Source organism: Alosa pseudoharengus, unplaced genomic scaffold (genome assembly GCF_046254945.1).
Source record: "Alosa pseudoharengus isolate Yale_2024_CS ecotype anadromous, Long Island Sound unplaced genomic scaffold, YU_APseudo_1.1 YU_APseudo_1.1_scf_20, whole genome shotgun sequence".
Taxonomy (NCBI): domain Eukaryota; kingdom Metazoa; phylum Chordata; class Actinopteri; order Clupeiformes; family Clupeidae; genus Alosa; species Alosa pseudoharengus.
Genome location: NW_027468664.1, coordinates 21,233,495 through 21,250,343, shown reverse-complemented (window position 1 = coordinate 21,250,343; position 16,849 = coordinate 21,233,495). Strand labels below are relative to the sequence as shown.

The window sequence follows — 16,849 nt, the reverse complement described above, 5'->3', positions numbered from 1 at the left end:
CTGCTAACGATCATCCTCCACAACCATGAGGATAGGTAGGCTAAACGGTCGTTCGTCGCCTTTTTGCTTCTTATTGTAAAACCAACTGTTAGGGCCTACACAAGTGGTCGGCATCCCGGTCAATTTTTGATATTAAAATTTCAATTTTGAAGCTATTTGTAACTATGTGTAGCCTATGCAACCCGACTGTTGTAGGCTTCCCTACCACTCTGCAGTGCCTTGCCTACCATTCTTGCCTACCACTCTAGTTGTAAACAAACGGTGACGTAACATTAGAACGGAGGTGCAAAAGTATGATTATGAATTTCCCCTCTAAAAAGGATGACTACATCAACTTGAATAGCAACACCAAAATATGCATGTTGTACAATGCAATATGATAATATTAGAAATAATACCATAAAATATACAATGTGATACATAAAACTGCATAATAAGGAGATTGAAGAGATGGAACGATTTATTAAATTATTGAATTATTTCTAATTCTACTGACTCTGTCAATAGACTATTTTAATCAACTTCTAACATTTAACTTAGCCTTTCTCTGGGGGAATATGCATACATGTCATCTTATTAAAGTCTTGGATGTTCCCAGCTATGAATGGATGTGCATAATATTAGCCTGTTGCACTGAATTTGGAGTTTCGAACAGTGAAGGCTTCACTCAATGAAAACACTTGAGGTGCATTTCAGGACACATTGGTGTCACATTGCTTGCTGAGCATTTTGAAATATATTGGTTACAGTTGCACTGATACCTCTGAGCAGATTGTGAGAATATCAGGCTTGGCTGCAGTTTTTCCCTCAAACCATATTTTTTCACTCACCCTGGTCAGGTCTGTTCCATATTTGCGGTGAAGCTCATCTAAGGTCAGTTTGTGGTCATCCTGTCGGGGAGAAGAGTGGTAGATTTAACTCTAGACTTCTCTATATCATGTTTACAGTTTCCGTTATAATGCTTTGGATGTGCCATTTGGGGTTGTTATCATTCTGGATTTACCTTACCTTGCTTTACCTTCTGTGCCCTTTGCTAATATGAGTGCCCGTTATTTTGTCATCCTTGTCTGATGTTGGTAATTCCTTGATGAGCCCCACATGTTTGTCTATCTGTCTACCAGTCCTGTGTGTTATGTCAGCACGAGATGTCCATCAGATTTCAGTGTTTCTGTATCTGTTCTAAAGCTAATAGATGCCACTCACAAGATTGTGTATGACATGTATGGGATTCAGGACCCTGCCATTGAACTAGAGATCTGTGTGTCCAGCTGTGTGTTCTCTCTGGGCTGGTGGTAAACATAGGTGGGAAAGTGGTATCTTATTTAGAAATTATTGTCTCAGATGGGAGTTGGTCCTGATGGGGCCGTGTTGTCCTCCTGCTCTCCAATGTGCTATGAGGTCATGCCGGTTGCCAGGCCAAAGATGGTGCTGGGAGAGACGGGTCCTGCTGGTCCTGCCAAGACCTCGGGGACTTTGTCGGGTTGGTTTCCGTCCTCTTTCCACCATTCCGTAGCCTCTGCCTGTGGGGATGCTTGGGCAACCATGACAGATTGTCATTCCATCATCCTTGGGATGGTATTTGGTTCCATATCCTGGTGGCTGTGAGTGTGGCACTGATGTGAATGATGTAACTATTTCGACTCATGCTTTGGCAGTGGCACTTGGTGGTATTGGTATTTGGAAATAATATGATTATACCTTAATTTGCTTGTGTCCTGTAACCACCTGCCACTATTTCATGTGTGTGATCTTTTCAATGTCCTAATTTATCCCCACCTACTGTATGTGTATATATTTGATGTGTGCTTTGTCTATGCAGTGCTTGCATATGAGAGATCCTGCCATTTAAACCAAATGTATTTCTGCCCCGGCCTTCTGGGATAGGTTGCCACAATGTGTTTATCAAGGTTAAAGGACTGGACAACACTAAGTGTTATCCTAAGACTGAGGAAGAATAAATGTTATGTTTTAGGATTCAGCAACTTACCAGGTCAACCTCTTTTTTTAGGTCCTCCATATCGGTTTCCTTTTTCTTCTTCTTCTTCTTTCCTCCATCTTCAGAGGTGGCTGCCAGCTTGTACTTGTCATTACCTTTCTGTGTCAAACACAGCAAAGATGATAAGATGTATAGTGCCAATCCTCAAAGAAAATAAATAACCCCAAAAAGTACAACATGCACAAACAAAATTGTTGTACAGTGCAAAATTGTGCCTTTTAACAACATACTAAAATGTAAATAAAGAAAATAAAGAAGTCACTTACACCCAGGCCCATTTTTGTAGGCTCTGTCTTATGTCTGGACTCTACGGGTAAAAGGCTGCTTTCCCTAAACAGGTCCCTCTGGGTTGAGGAGCCTTGTTCTCTGTAATTTATATATCCTGACCTGTGCAATGGTGCCACATTTTGGGAGGAGCATGGAGCATGGAGGTGGGTTGCGGCATCAGAATTATGACTGTGTTATTTTTTTGGATTATAGGTTGCTTAAAGAGGAAAAACAACAAGAGTTCTATGCAAATGATTTATTTCACTCAAATGTATATTTCACTGAAAAAAATATGGATTAGTGAGTACTTGACCTTTTCTGGTAAACATTCCTGCAGTCAGCGTGTCAGTTGCATGCTCCCCAGAACTTGTGGCAACAGAGGCATTGTGTTTTGTGATAAAACTTTTTTTAAGTGATTATTGTGATTAGTCCAAGCCACACCTGTACAGGAAAGTATAGGCATAGCTTCACCTATATAATGTAACATACCGTATTAGTGGACAATGTTTTAGTGAAATAAATAAGCCCTTTGTTTCCATAGAGGTCACATCTTTTACTTAAATTCATAAAACATTGAGCAAAAATATTTTTTAACATACCACACGTGGGATAGGCTTATGAAGTGTGGACGTGTCTGTGTGTGTGTGTGAGTGTGTGTGAGAGAGAGAAGAGAGAGAAAGAGACATATTTGTGCTACCTTTGCTTTTATATTTAGCCTACCAACAACACAGATACAACAACACAACATGATATCCCAGATGAAAATATTTCTGCTTTCAACAGTCTTGTCTTTGTCTGAGATAAATAAATCAGGTCTTATTTAGAGATTATTGAATTCTGATCTGTTTCTCCTAAACCCCCTTCAGGAGAAACATAAGCAGAAGAATAACAAAAGAGCATCTTTAGTTGAACTTTAGTTGAACTCGGGCTGAGACAAGAGGGAGGCTATTTCTAAATCTAAATAAGAAATATGAGACACATGGGTCAAAAATCATTACTGTAACATTGAGCTTTGTCTCTGGAAGAAATAGGCTCACAAAAAGAGATGTTATTTTGAATCAGTGATCTTAAACATGTTTAAGGTTTCAACACACAAAGAAACATCAGCAGCACAACTTTTGTCAGTTTTATGTAAATGTCCCACAGGATAATTGGATGCTAACCAGGCATATCTGAAAGTAATATGAGTGAAGATGAGCCAAAAAGAATTAAGGCCTAGTCCACACATACACCCATATTTTTCAACATCATAACTTTATATATTTCTGTAATGATTTAGGTCACTGATAATTGACAGTTTGCCAAATTCTTTCCAGGGTGAAGGTGTTGAGAAACTCAGTGTTGAGGTTTAAACTAGGAAGACTTTTGATATTTGGCTTGTACATCAGAGTGTACACCACAATCTTCTGTTGTTGACGTCAGAGTATGTGTCATTATCCCCTATGAGGATGTTTTGTGCAGTCATAGTGACTGCAATTGTGCTGTTTTTAACCTTGCTATGGATTCTGTGAACAGCACTTTTTAAGAACAAAGGAAGGACTTGGCCTAGAACTTTATACTCACATTTATATATCATGTTGGTCACAGGACTTCACTTGTAACTGCAAACTGTGTTCCTTGACGCCCTTGCTGATTGGACAGCCCTTTTCCAAACTCTACCAACTAGCCATTTCTACTCTGGAAAAGGCAAGCCTTTCCAGACCCTTTTGCCTCTCTTTAACTGAGTTCCATACAACCATTTTGAATGGCATACAATGAGATATCTGGCCTAGAATCCTCTATGCCACTGGATATTCCACCGATCAGGTGTATTGAAAGTTGCTGTCCTCTTACATGGACCAGAGGTTTGGGGGCCTGTCCAGAGTCATTGGCTGCCGTGGTAAAAGAAAGAAGAAAGAAAAGAAATCCCTGGGGGATGCTTGCTAAGGAATAGTTGTACTTTACATCTTCGGCCAATGTGTATCCTTGTGCAACGTGGAACCTTTGAAAGTTCAGGAATTCACTAGCTGTCAGCACATACTCATTACTCTGGGTTGTATTACAGTCACAAAGTCATTAATGTACTGGTGGAAGTAATGTTTTGAAAACACGCCAAATTCAAGGTCAGACCTTTCTCCACCCATTTTTGTAATAACTTAATGAGTCGTAAAGGAGTTTATGGCTTCCAAAGGACACATCAAGGTCGATGACTCTGGTGATGCTAGTTGCTAGTATGTTGGAGTAAGCCAGTCTTGAAACTCCTGAAGTAAGTATATACAAGTAAAAGTACATGTACAACTAGTGATCACTGCTTGCGGCTATGTTATTTTGTTCTTACTATGTTATTTATTTATTTTATGTTGGTGTCATTGTTGTTTTGTGTTCTTTGGTAATTTATACAGATTGTCTAATAAATATGAATGAGACTAGAGAAATGCTTTTATAAAAAATGAGTAAATCACAATGAAATGTTCATTAATAGACTTTGGCACTATACTGTGAATCAATATACAATAGCAAGCATGACAATGAACATAACAAAAAAGCTTTCAGGGAGCAAGAGGTAAAGACTATTTCAGAAAAGACCTGGCTTTAGTAGTGATTTTGCTTTATTATGGATTTAGAATAGGTGAAGGAGGTGTGTGTGTGTGTGTGTGTGTGTAGGCTGGGTGGGGCTGAACCTGATAGTGTTTAGTAAACATGTCACTGTTTATGAGATGAGAACTTTCCTTACACACCATCCTTATGCTCTGGTATGTCACCACTGACTTGATATACATTTAATGGAACCTTTAAGTATACCTATATTTTGATTTTGAATTATGAATTAGATTATAAGATTGATAGACAAAGTGTTGCATGTGGTGATTGAGAGGCACCTGACAAATTAACACACTGTAGAGTCCATGTTTTGCCTACAGGTGCTTTGATATTTGGCTTAACAACAGTGGAATGCATATCTTAACAAATGTTAAGCTCGGCACAGTTGTATCCACATAGGCATACCAGTGGCTTTAGTCTACACCAACAAGCACATCGCTTTTGCGAGATTAGTGTAAATGCCTAATGTGCTAACCATGTCAACCATGTATCAAGTGAGGCCACTGACCAGCGTCGATCTGTAAGGTGAAGATGAAGTCATAAAGAACAGTTAATATCTCAGGAGGGCCATACTGAAATCACACTACAGCCAACACCCACTAATAAGATTCTCTAAGTACTGTATGTCTTAAGTCTCAAAGGCCACAGGGTTTACTTTGGGTGCTGGTAGCAGTAGTAGCATAGTGGCTAAGGAGCTGGGTTAGTTGTGGGTTCATTTCCTGACTGCCACCGTTAACCTTAACCCCTAGTTGCTCTGGGGAGACTGCCCCTTGTTATAATTGACACATGTAAGCCTCTTTGGATACAAAGAGGTTTTTGGGTTTCTTATTTCAAAGAAGGAAACATGGCATAGGTTCAACCTTACCAGTCCCGGTCCTGTCACTACAAGCGTCTTATGCTTGATCACCCTCAAGCACATGGGACTTTCTTAATTTAATTTATATAGTGTATTTAGTATTTAGTTTTGTTAGTTGTCTTATCTTTCTTATCTTCTACTGTCTTTATTGTACAGTGGAGTTCAGTTATATGTTTATACTTATACTTATGTTTACCATTTCTGCTGTAAGTGCATGTTGTGTGTGATGTCTGTATGCTACTAAGACCCTTGAATTTCCCCTTGGGGATCAATAAAGTATCTATCTATCTCTATCTATCTAACCCAGGACATCTCAAGGTTATCCTGGGGCTGGAGTTACATCCAGCTGTTGTCACAACAATATTCATTCTTACACACTCACTTAGGTGTGAATGCATCTTTGACAGTAATAGTGATGCCATGCCCTTCACACTTTACTTTTTGGCGTGATGTGGATGTAGCCTGTCTACATCTCTAGGGACACTCTGAGGAGAGGAACATGAACAATGTATCAAACTAAGAGCAAACAATACTTCAGCAAAGGTACAGGAAAAACTCACTCCTCAGTCTTTGACTACACGGGCATATTCTTGGCCAGATCTGAATGGCTGTTTGGCTTAACTGTGCTAGAACAGTTCTTGCCTGACTGGCATAGCAGTCCCTCAAACAGAATATTAATTTCAAGAGAATTTGTCAAGTCATTCTGCACTCATTCGGTGGAAAATCATTTACATGCCCTGAAAGCTTTCAGAGACATTTCCTTTGAGGACTCCGAGAATGTATAAACGCTTCCAGGTAAATTGTTAACAAAGAACACAAAGGGTGTGGATGGTATATAATTTTTCATTGTTGATGAGTAGTGATGTTATATTCTATTCTGATGCTATCCTCTTTTTCAGGATAATCATTTGGATATTTTGTCGCTTATCTGTGTTGACACCCACACCCCCTCAAGAAAGACTCCATGGGTAATTTGCATGGGCCTTGCTAGTGCTAACTCGCTGTTTCTTTGAATGTATTTCCATGTTGACTACCAAATGGTTGTCTGTCTAGTTTCTTTCTCCAGTTTCTCTCCCTCAAGGTCATAATGGTTGCTGATTCTATGAAGCTCCTTTTTTTTGGAGAAGTGTGGTTTCTACTGATGAATACTAACATTGTGGTCTGGCTTTGGTATTGTTTCTGTATGCGGACACACAACTTAACTCATTGAATGCCAAGCTGTTTTCGGAAGCTTTGTCCTAGAGTGCCAGCAATCTAGACCATTGTTGATGTGTTATAGCTATGAACACATACAATGGCTCGTTTGAAAGGTGAGACTTTAAGCTCTCAGTGGGTGCAAACCGTGTATTTCTACACGCCTCTGTTCCTGAGAAATCCCAAGCTAAACAGTGGCTAGTTTTCATCAAAATCCCTGTTTTTTTTCTAGAAATGGAGATATTGCGTCTTTTATGACCTGAGAAGTGTTGCCTGCAAAGTTTCTGGGAAGAGATCTAACGAGACCTGCCACCTAGTGATAAACCCACGAAAATAAATGACCTGATTTTGACCTGGCGTGCATGTCACTGGCTAATCAGTGACTGATTCGAAACAAATCGGCAACCATCAAAAGCCGAGTTAAGATCAAACGTCCAGATAAATGTCCAGATGTTGCGTTTTCATGAGTTTTCGATCGTCATATATTTAATTTCCATTCATCACAGAGTTCCCAAAATCACATATAAGGTGTGTTAGAGTGTCTAGTTTCGTAATTAAAAAAAAAGCTAAAAACTTAATATTAAGTTTTTGGCACTCAACGCATGGGAAGGAAAAACGTAATATTACGTTTTTGGCACTCAATGAGTTAATATGGAACAATATTGCCACAGTTTCAGACACACATTAACTCTGAGGTTTCTGTTGGAGAGGGGGAACTGGGGAAGTGGACCGACCGGTTTTCCAAACGATAGTGCGGAGGTTGTACCCAGTAACTCTATGCCTTTCCTGGAAGAAAGGACACTGTTGTTCAGTCACTGTTGGTCAGTAGCTTTTGTAGTAGCTCTATTCAATGTCTTTCTCACATGTGTTTCTTGCTTCATCCACATACTTTGAATCATCACTCCTTTTAGATTAACAATAAAAATAAAAATGAATCAAACGTATATGTGAGATGAAATGCAAAATTGCACAAAGACACAGGAACACTGCATATTACTTGTGTGCTACTTACTTCAGGTCAGCCAGAAAAGGCATAACATAGTCACTGACAGCAGAGCATACTAGAGTTGAGCTGGACGAGAGAGTGTGGGGGATGGGCCCAGTGAGTGGGTAGTGGAGGAGGGGATGGGTTGATCATTCTCCTGCACACTGGCTGATGCAGCTCTAACAAGCACGAGTATCAGAGCTGCCAACCCTCACGCATTTGACGTGGGCGTGGAGCCAATCAAATGAATGAATCTCACTCTCAATGTTGGCAGCTCTGATGAGTATGAACATATAACTGTGGAGAGACTTTTTTTTCTTAAGCCCCCCCCCCCCCCTCCTTTTTAGTGTTTGGTCAAATTTAGTGTAGCTACTTGGCCATGTTATATTCATTTTCTCTCTTTCCCTCTCTCCCTCTTTCACTTACCCTCTCTCCACTACTTCCAATTCCTGTTCTTAGCTGTTCGTGAAACTTACCTGTTTTTGTCTTTGCGTCATTTGATCTGTCTTTGACTTCCTGACTGTTGACACAAAAGAGCTGGCATCAAGCACACTCTCCAGGGAGAGAAGTGAGACGGCAGACAGTGCTTGAAAGCATGTCTGCTGTTCTCGCTCCAATCTCCCCCTCAGTACAGCAACATGTCAGTGATGGAGGGACAGAGAGAGCAGGGGGAGGGAGGAGAAGAGACGGAGAGAAAATGACAGAATGATAAACATAATGACGGTGAAGGAGGCCAGAGCCTCCATGAAGTGGTCTTCCCGATAGCTGAGGTGTGTCCTGATTTGTTGGCCCTCCAAATGAATTCCATTTTAGCCGACGCTAACACACCATATCATTCTGATACACAATAGAGTTTAATGGTTAACCCAAGAACGGTTCAGTGTAGGAAGCATTGTCCTTCTTTGCTGCAGAAGGCAGATGTGAGGAGCCAGACATTAAAGCCAGGTCCAACTGGTGCCAGTGGGGTTAAAGTTCATCTTAAGGCACTGACACAGCAGTAAAAAGGCCATAAAAAGAGGCCATATAAAGGCAGAGGCAAACGGTTTACTGTTATGAGAGAATGATAGAGACTACATGTCTTCCTGGGAGAATCCACCAACACCTATCATTTACCTGGCATATCCAATGTTTTGCCTTTTGCACAATGCGGGTGCTGCTATGTAATTAAGTCATCCCCCTTTTCACTTTGCCAGATTAGCTTAAGTACAGCATCTCAAATAATTATTTGTTGTACCTTTGTCTTCTCTAACCCTCTCTCTTCCCTTTCTCTATCTCTTTCATCTGCTCTGTCACTCCCAAAGTCCAAGTCACACGTTATGCCAGGGTCCCGCACACATTGGCGCCATTGTGTGAGCTCTCAGTGCTGCATGTGAGATGTCATTGTTCTCTGGGAGAGAGAGAGAGAGAGAGAGAGAGAGATGGAGGGATGGGCAGAGAGAGAAAGAAAGAGCGAAAGATTAAAGACAGAGTGATGAAGGAGGAATGGGTTGAGAGCACCTAGCAAAAAGGCACCTAGAAAAAAAAAAAAGCTTCAGCAATATGATGCCAGTATAAAAAAAACGCCACTCAACAGTTTCCTTGTGTACATGCACCTGGTTGTCCATTATTTCTAATTTTCCACTGGGCTCTGCACATATCCATCTTGCAGCCCATTTCGGGTCTTCCTATCTGTCCCCATTCTATCTCCTCTGTCCTCTGACTCTTCAGCGCCCTTGGGCATGGGGTTATTGTGGTCGGGCCCATTACATTCATTGTGCCTCGACTGGATCATTTACTGGAAGAAAAGATTGTAGAAGTATCAGTCGGCCACATCTGGGACACTCTGGCAGGGTTCTCCAGTTTTCCCGAGCTCTGCCAGCGTAGTGGAGGATCAACTCAAATCGTTGAGCGATGAGCTCAATGATCAGATGAGCTGGCCAACCACAGAGTGTAAGCAAAAGAAGATACGAAAACAAAACAAAGCAAAACAAAACATGTGGGCATGGAATCAGACATATGGACCCCTCATCCCAGAATACCTGCATCATGTGGGGAGGGATCGAGAGAAGAATAACAAACAGGGGAGATGGATGAGAGAGAGAGAGGGAGAGAGAGATGTGAAGAGAGAGATTAATAGAATGGTGACTGAGGAAACAGCCAACGAGAAAGAGAGAGTGAAGAGAGTGTGTGGGAGAAAGCAAGAATGAGCCGAGACAGTGTGGCATCAGTAGAGGTTTTCAGGACAGATTTTCAGTGCAACCAGGCATGTGGAGCTTCTTAGCTGGATCATGCCTTAAAATGTCTGAGCTGACCCCTGGCAACATGTTCCACTTTGTCACCGCCAGCACACAGCAAGTGATAGCCCTTGACGACATTACCCCTCAGGTGCCAATTTTGCCCAGTTAGGTGGATGGAGGAGGCTGATGAATATGAGTAAAGGATAGAAATGAGTAATCAAGAGATGGAAAAGAGAAAAGGAGGAGGGAAGGAAGAAAAAAGAGGAATATAATGAGCTCTGCCAGGCTCCACTGGCGGAGTGCACAAAAGGGGCACTGTCCTCACTCAGTGAGGGGAGAGAACACTAGAACAAACTGTACACTGTGGACACTCACCCATGCAAAACTATAACACACACACACACAAAGATTCAAAGAATTTCATTCCTTAGACATGCACGGGAATTACGATATGAATGCAGTGACGGGAAAATGTCACTATACGTACATATCCTAATGGGTCCTTAAAAAAATACATATTCACCCAGTGGGGACTAAGTGATGGCATGATTGTTTAATAGCATGCAAAATAGCCCTCTTTTCTCAGCAAATAGAGCTTATCCCTTTGCTTCCATCTCAAAATAGTTTTTCTTGTGTGTTGCCATGGCCAGTGTGGCTGCCAAGCGAGCAGCAACCTCGCAGCATGCCATCTGAGTGATGGAGATGTTATTTAAAGTCGCAGCGAAGGAGTCATTGAAGTCTCCTCGAGACAGCGCAACGTGCAATCGCTGCCTGGGCTGGAATGAAACTTTACAGCCCTCGCCACAATAAAAGCCCTCGCTGGCCAATGCCCTGTGATCTCAATCTTGGCCTTAATGTCCTCGTTTCTATTTCCGAGGTTTTATGGCCTTCTCTCGCTCTCCTCTCGTCTCCTCTGGTGGACGCTCTTTCCGGTGGACTTTGTGACGAGCAGAGCAGTGCAGAACCGCAGGAAATGACAGGTTTTTGCCGACGCCAGTTTGCAGAGCATGTCTGGGCTCCGGGCCTGATCCAGTGAGAGTCCGCTCCGGAGTCAACTGCGAAGGTGTGTGTGTGTGTGTGTGTGTGTGTGTGTGTAGGGGGGGGGGGGGGTCGACGAGGAATGGAGAGGAGAGAGGAGCACTCTGTTTTACACACTGCTGCAAGGAGGTGAGCTTCTCTGATGTTTCTCTGCACTCGGGAATCACGGAGGGTAACGGAACAGCCAACGCTAAACAGGATTAGTGGGTCGTTTTAAAAAAAAAAAAAAAAAAATTGAAGGTCTTTGTGGAGTTCAGCACCCGGCGGCTGGCAGAACACCAGCAGTGTGAAGGAATGCGGCGTCACAACACGAGCCACCTACAGTACAAACCAAAGAGCTCCCACAACACTGACCATTCAGTGTGTAACAACATTCATTCATTACTGGGCTCATCGCCAGTGATACTCATGACTGGATTCATAATTAATTATCATTTTGTTATGCAAGTGGAATATGCAGCTTTGGGGCTTTTTAAGCCTCTCAGAAGGAGACGATGTATGCTTCACCCTGAAGCTCATTTTATTATCCACTTCCTCGCGTTTCTTGAATCTTTTCAAGTCATGAAAATCTTATGCTGATGGCAACTGCCGGGGTTTCATAAGAAATACATGGCAATGCATTTTGAATGCACGTCTCCCTGATCTGCACCCCTGTGTGAAATGTTCATGGCATATACAGAGTATAGGCGCCAGTTTGAAGTTGGAGTATATGGAGTTTAGGGCAGTGTTTGAGAAGGCATGTGCTCCACAACGTGAGAGTTGCAGTCAGGCTCAACAAACCCCTACGTCCAAATATTTGGACAGCAAGGGAGAGAGAGGAGCCATAACTGGGACAGTGTGTATGTGTGTCTGTGTGTGTGTCATGGGGAGTGTGATTTCTTACACAGAACAGGCCCATATGACGAGTATCCGTCTGGCTGGAGAGAAACATATAAATACTTTGATTTAGGGAGAGAGTGAGGAAAGGTAAACCGAGAAAGGGAGAATGAAACAGAGAGATAGAGAGAGAGGGAGGGCAGATAGAGAGAGAGAGAACACATACACATTCACCACTTTCTTTGTTAATGTTAGATGCATATCTATTTGCCATGCACTGTATTCCAAGCATTCTCTAAATGTAAATGTATGTTTAAATGTTCTACTTTGGCAATGCAAAAATATTTGTCATGCTAATAAAGCTCACTTGAATTTAATTGAATCTGGCTTAGGCAACAGTGACATGCATGCCAGTAAAGCATATTTGTTTTTCGAAAAAGCCTGACAGACAGAGAGAGAGGGAGAGAGAGAGAGAGAAAGAGAAAATGATAGAGAGAAAAGGCTACAACTGGGTGGTAGACTACTCGTACTGTCTGTTTGTGTGGGTGTGTGTGTGTGTTTGCACGCGTTTACAGTACACTGACGCACGGGCCCAGCTGACATCAGGATTGCCCGATGCCCTGAATGTGGAGGCTCAGTCTGTTGTTGGTGGACAAACAGAGGCGGCGGCGGCATGGAGAGGTCACAACCTTCCTTTGCGAGTGCGGGATCTGGGAGGTGCCTGACCACTGAATAGCTCGTTCTGCTTTCTCTAGCCCACAGATACCGTGCTCAAGGCCCTGGTCAACTCACAACCCAGCCCACAGAGTCAGCATGGTGTCCAAGTACACAGTACATATGGAAATGTTTTAACGGGTTAAACATTCAAGTTTAATTTCTCTCTCATTGTACGTGTGTGTGTGTGGTGTGTGTGTGTGTGCGTGTGTGTGTGTGTGAGAGAGAGAGAGAAAGACAGAGCAAAGATTTGTAGCTCCGATTATGAGGAGATCTGCCTTTTCCAAAGATTCTAGCATCTGTGACTGAAACACTTGCTTGACCCTGTAGCAATTTTACAATGATAGTTTGACATGAGTTAAACTGGTAAGTGTAAGGGTCAGAGAGGTTATCTGGAAATTGGTGGAGGGGAGTGCATGACAAATTTTGTTTTGGTGGAGTGAAAAAAGTTAATTGAGTCATCCGCAGCTTCCCACACACATACTGATTAATCTCCAGTGAAAAGAGAAGACATGCATGTGTAGCCGAGGGCAAGGACAATTAATATGACATAGAGAGAGAGAGAGAGGTTCTAAGTTCTAATTCTAATGAAAAGCTGCATCAAAAATGAGCTCCTGAAATCATCTCAAAATATGGACTAAAAAAGTTGGACACTTTGAAAAATAACCCTGAACAAACATCCAGAAAAGACTCTAAAGAAGAGGTGACAACAATAATAACCAACAATTGAAGAGGAAATATCTTAAAAGGAGAGTAGGGGAGAACTGGTACGATTGTAACAGCGGTACAAATGTAACAGTGTTTTATTCTCAAGATATGGTGTAGCTACGGAAACGTAAACAGACACATATCATGTAATTATGTATAATCTTACAGCCATCCAAATATGAATGGTCTACTATAAATACGACCAGAGATATTAAGCAAAAAGGTGCAAAATTCAAGCATTTTTTTATTTATTTTTAACCGCAACTGTTTGTTTAAGTTTGCTTCGTGAAATTTGAGCGTGTGGACTTCAATCACATGTCATCCTTCAGTCCCTCTGTTTCAAGTTAACATGAGTGCCATTTGATTTATATAGTCACAGCAAATGCAATTAAATGAAAATAAAAACATGACCTGTGCGGGTCAGTTGTAACACCAGTCTCTATGGCAAAATGAACTGATTTTATTGCGCATGCGCGAACATTCTCATTGCGAGTTATGGATTATGATTTTTGTGCCACGATCACCCAATTAAACTTAACACAGCAACTTGAAATATCACTGTTGGACCAAATGCTTCAGACATGTAAGAAATAAGCAGTTTATCAACTATATTTACTGGTTTTATCAAGTGGATATGGCCAAAATAAGCATATTTAAAGGTTATTGTGAGCTAGCATAACACTGTAACATATGGTCTGCAATGGCTAATCAATAATGCAATAAATTAGCTATAACAGTCATACATTTGGACTTTTTTTGTTGATTTTATATGAAAACAGATGCTCTTTGTTTAACCCAGCAGTGTTTTGTGTTAAAATATGTTATAGGATTCACGATTTTAGCACTGTAACATTCATGACGCTATACTGTTACAACTGTACCGCACTTTTTTATGGCTGTGTCAAGGTTGTAACAAAGGTACATGTCGCTGTTAAGTTAAATTATTCACAAACTATAACATATTTTTTAAATTCTGTTTCAACTTTCATGGAGTAGACATGTACGACTCTGTTCTGGTTAAATTTCACATCTCTCAAGTCTATCGTCTTTGTGTAAATCGAGTTTGAATTGGAAAAATAAAAAAGTGTTACAATTGTGCCGGTTCTCCCCTATTATCATGTTTCTCAAATCAAAACATCTACATAGCCATCAAAGGCTAATCATCAACTGCCATTGTTGCCAACATTTCAAAGGAGAAACTGCCTTAAAATAGCTAACTGAAGAAGCTAACAGAAAAGGATTGTTTCTGATGATGGAAAACACCCAACAGACAGCAAAAAAGAGCACAGCTCTTAGAGAAAAGAGCAGGGAAATTGAATACCCAGATAAATGCAAAAGTGGAGCAGCCAGGGAGAAACACAAGGTGAAGACACTACATGAAAATCCGGAGGTCCTCTTCACCGACTACGCTCAGCAGAAAGAAGGAAGAAAGAAAAACAACATAATTTTCTTCACCCCCTCCATTTACATCTGGAAAGATACTCTATGCAACTATTATCCATATGTATTCAGTGAGGGCATTGGTTCAGGAGGCAGATTAAAGATCTGTAAAGATGAACATCTGGACAAAGATGACCCTCTGCTTACCATCACATACTACACAAAAGGAAAAGTATTGATCCAAGGTAATGAAGAGCTGTTCCCAGTTGACTTCCCAGACAACACTATGCAGCTGCTCAAAATGGAACTCCAACAGCTCAAAAAAGACCACAGTCCTGGCATCTGACTTCCGCAGATGAGAGAGAAGAATCTCACCAGGCAAATCCAACGCCTGACGGATCAACTCTTGTCAATGCCAAAAATGACAAACACAGAGACACAGACTCTCCCTTCCAGTATTGCAGACCCCTGCCTTGTCTCAGCCTCACCTTCTCTCCTCTGCACCCAGCCCAGCAACACTCTGGAACCTCCTGACCCAACTCCTGAAACCTCTGCACAGTCACCTACCAACAGTCAGCTCTACCCATCCCAGCTTCCCTCCATGCGGTCTGAAGAGCAAGGCCCACAAGTGGTCCTGCTAAATGACTCAAATGGGAAATTCCTGGACACAAACAAGCTTTTTCCCAGAAAGAGAGTGTTGTCTAAACACTGCAACACCACAGGGCAGGCAATGAAGCTGCTGAGGAAGGAGACACTCAACAACCCTGAATGTCTGGTGATCCACACAGGAACAAACGACCTGCATAGGCTCCAAAGGGACACTGCTGGAGAAATGAACAGGATGGCGGAGCATTTGGCTTCCTTCCAAAACACCATACCATCGATCAGGTTTATACGCTCCACACCTTAATTAATAAACATGTTCACCAAACAAAAAAATGGCAAGATATTTGCTTGTTTCATTGTTTTTAAAAAGGCGTTTAATTCTATTTGGCAAGAAGGGCTCTATTTTAGACTACTAAATTGTGGGATGGGGGTAAAGTGTATGACCCAATTAAATTCATGTATTTAAATAACAGATGTGCTGTTAAAAAGATGAACATCTGGACAAGGATGACCCTCTGCTTACCATCACATACTACACAAAAGGAAAAGTGTTGATCCAAGGTAATGAAGCCAACCTGGAGTCCTTTGAAGAGCTGTTCCCAGTTGACTTCCCAGACAACACTATGCAGCTGCTCAAAATGGAACTCCAACAGCTCAAAAAAGACCACAGTCCTGGCATCTGACTTCAGCATAAGTCTAGAGACACTCAAACAGGAGAACAGTGTGCTCCGTGCTCAGCTGGCCAAAGTGAAGGAGGATGCTGAGAAGAGAGAGAAGAATCTCACCAGGCAAATCCAACACCTGACGGATCAACTCTTGTCAATGCCAAAAATGACAAACACAGAGACACAGACTCTCCCTTCCAGTATTGCAGACCCCTGCCTTGTCTCAGCCTCACCTTCTCTCCTCTGCACCCAGCCCAGCAACACTCTGGAACCTCCTGACCCAACTCCTGAAACCTCTGCACAGTCACCTACCAACAGTCAGCTCTACCCATCCCAGCTTCCCTCCATGCGGTCTGAGGAGCAAGGCCCACAAGTGGTCCTGCTAAATGACTCAAATGGGAAATTCCTGGACACAAACAAGCTTTTTCCCAGAAAGAGAGTGTTGTCTAAACACTGCAACACCACAGGGCAGGCAATGAAGCTGCTGAGGAAGGAGACACTCAACAACCCTGAATGTCTGGTGATCCACACAGGAACAAACGACCTGCATAGGCTCCAAAGGGACACTGCTGGAGAAATGAACAGGATGGCGGAGCATTTGGCTTCCTTCCAAAACACCATACCACTGATCAGGTTTATACACTCCACACCTTAATTAATAAACATGTTCACCAAACAAAAAATGGCAAGATATTTGCTTGTTTCATTGTTTCAAATTAAAAAGGCGTTTAATTCTATTTGGCACAAAGGGCTCTATTTTAGACTACTAAATTGTGGGATAGGGGGTAAAGTGTATGACCTAATTAAATCCATGTATTTAAATAACAG

At 41.9% G+C, this 16,849-nt stretch overlaps 1 protein-coding gene across 2 annotated transcripts in view; it reads right to left on the bottom strand.

The window, feature by feature from the left end:
• The window catches only part of LOC143136247 (sodium/potassium-transporting ATPase subunit alpha-1), a 31,090-nt gene extending 16,115 nt beyond the window's left edge, over nt 1-14,975 (bottom strand). The window contains exons 1-3 of one of the 2 annotated variants that reach the window (XM_076296849.1): nt 14,958-14,975; nt 1,988-2,095; nt 831-890 (exon numbers count right to left, since the gene is read on the bottom strand). In XM_076296849.1, the coding sequence (XP_076152964.1) occupies nt 831-890; nt 1,988-2,095; nt 14,958-14,960 (171 nt within the window). In that variant the 5' untranslated portion in view covers nt 14,961-14,975. Of the gene's footprint in view, nt 1-830; nt 891-1,987; nt 2,096-2,262; nt 5,040-14,957 lie in introns of those variants that run through there. The other variant, XM_076296848.1, reaches the window with a different exon arrangement.
• Nucleotides 14,976-16,849: the final 1,874 nt, after the last annotated feature.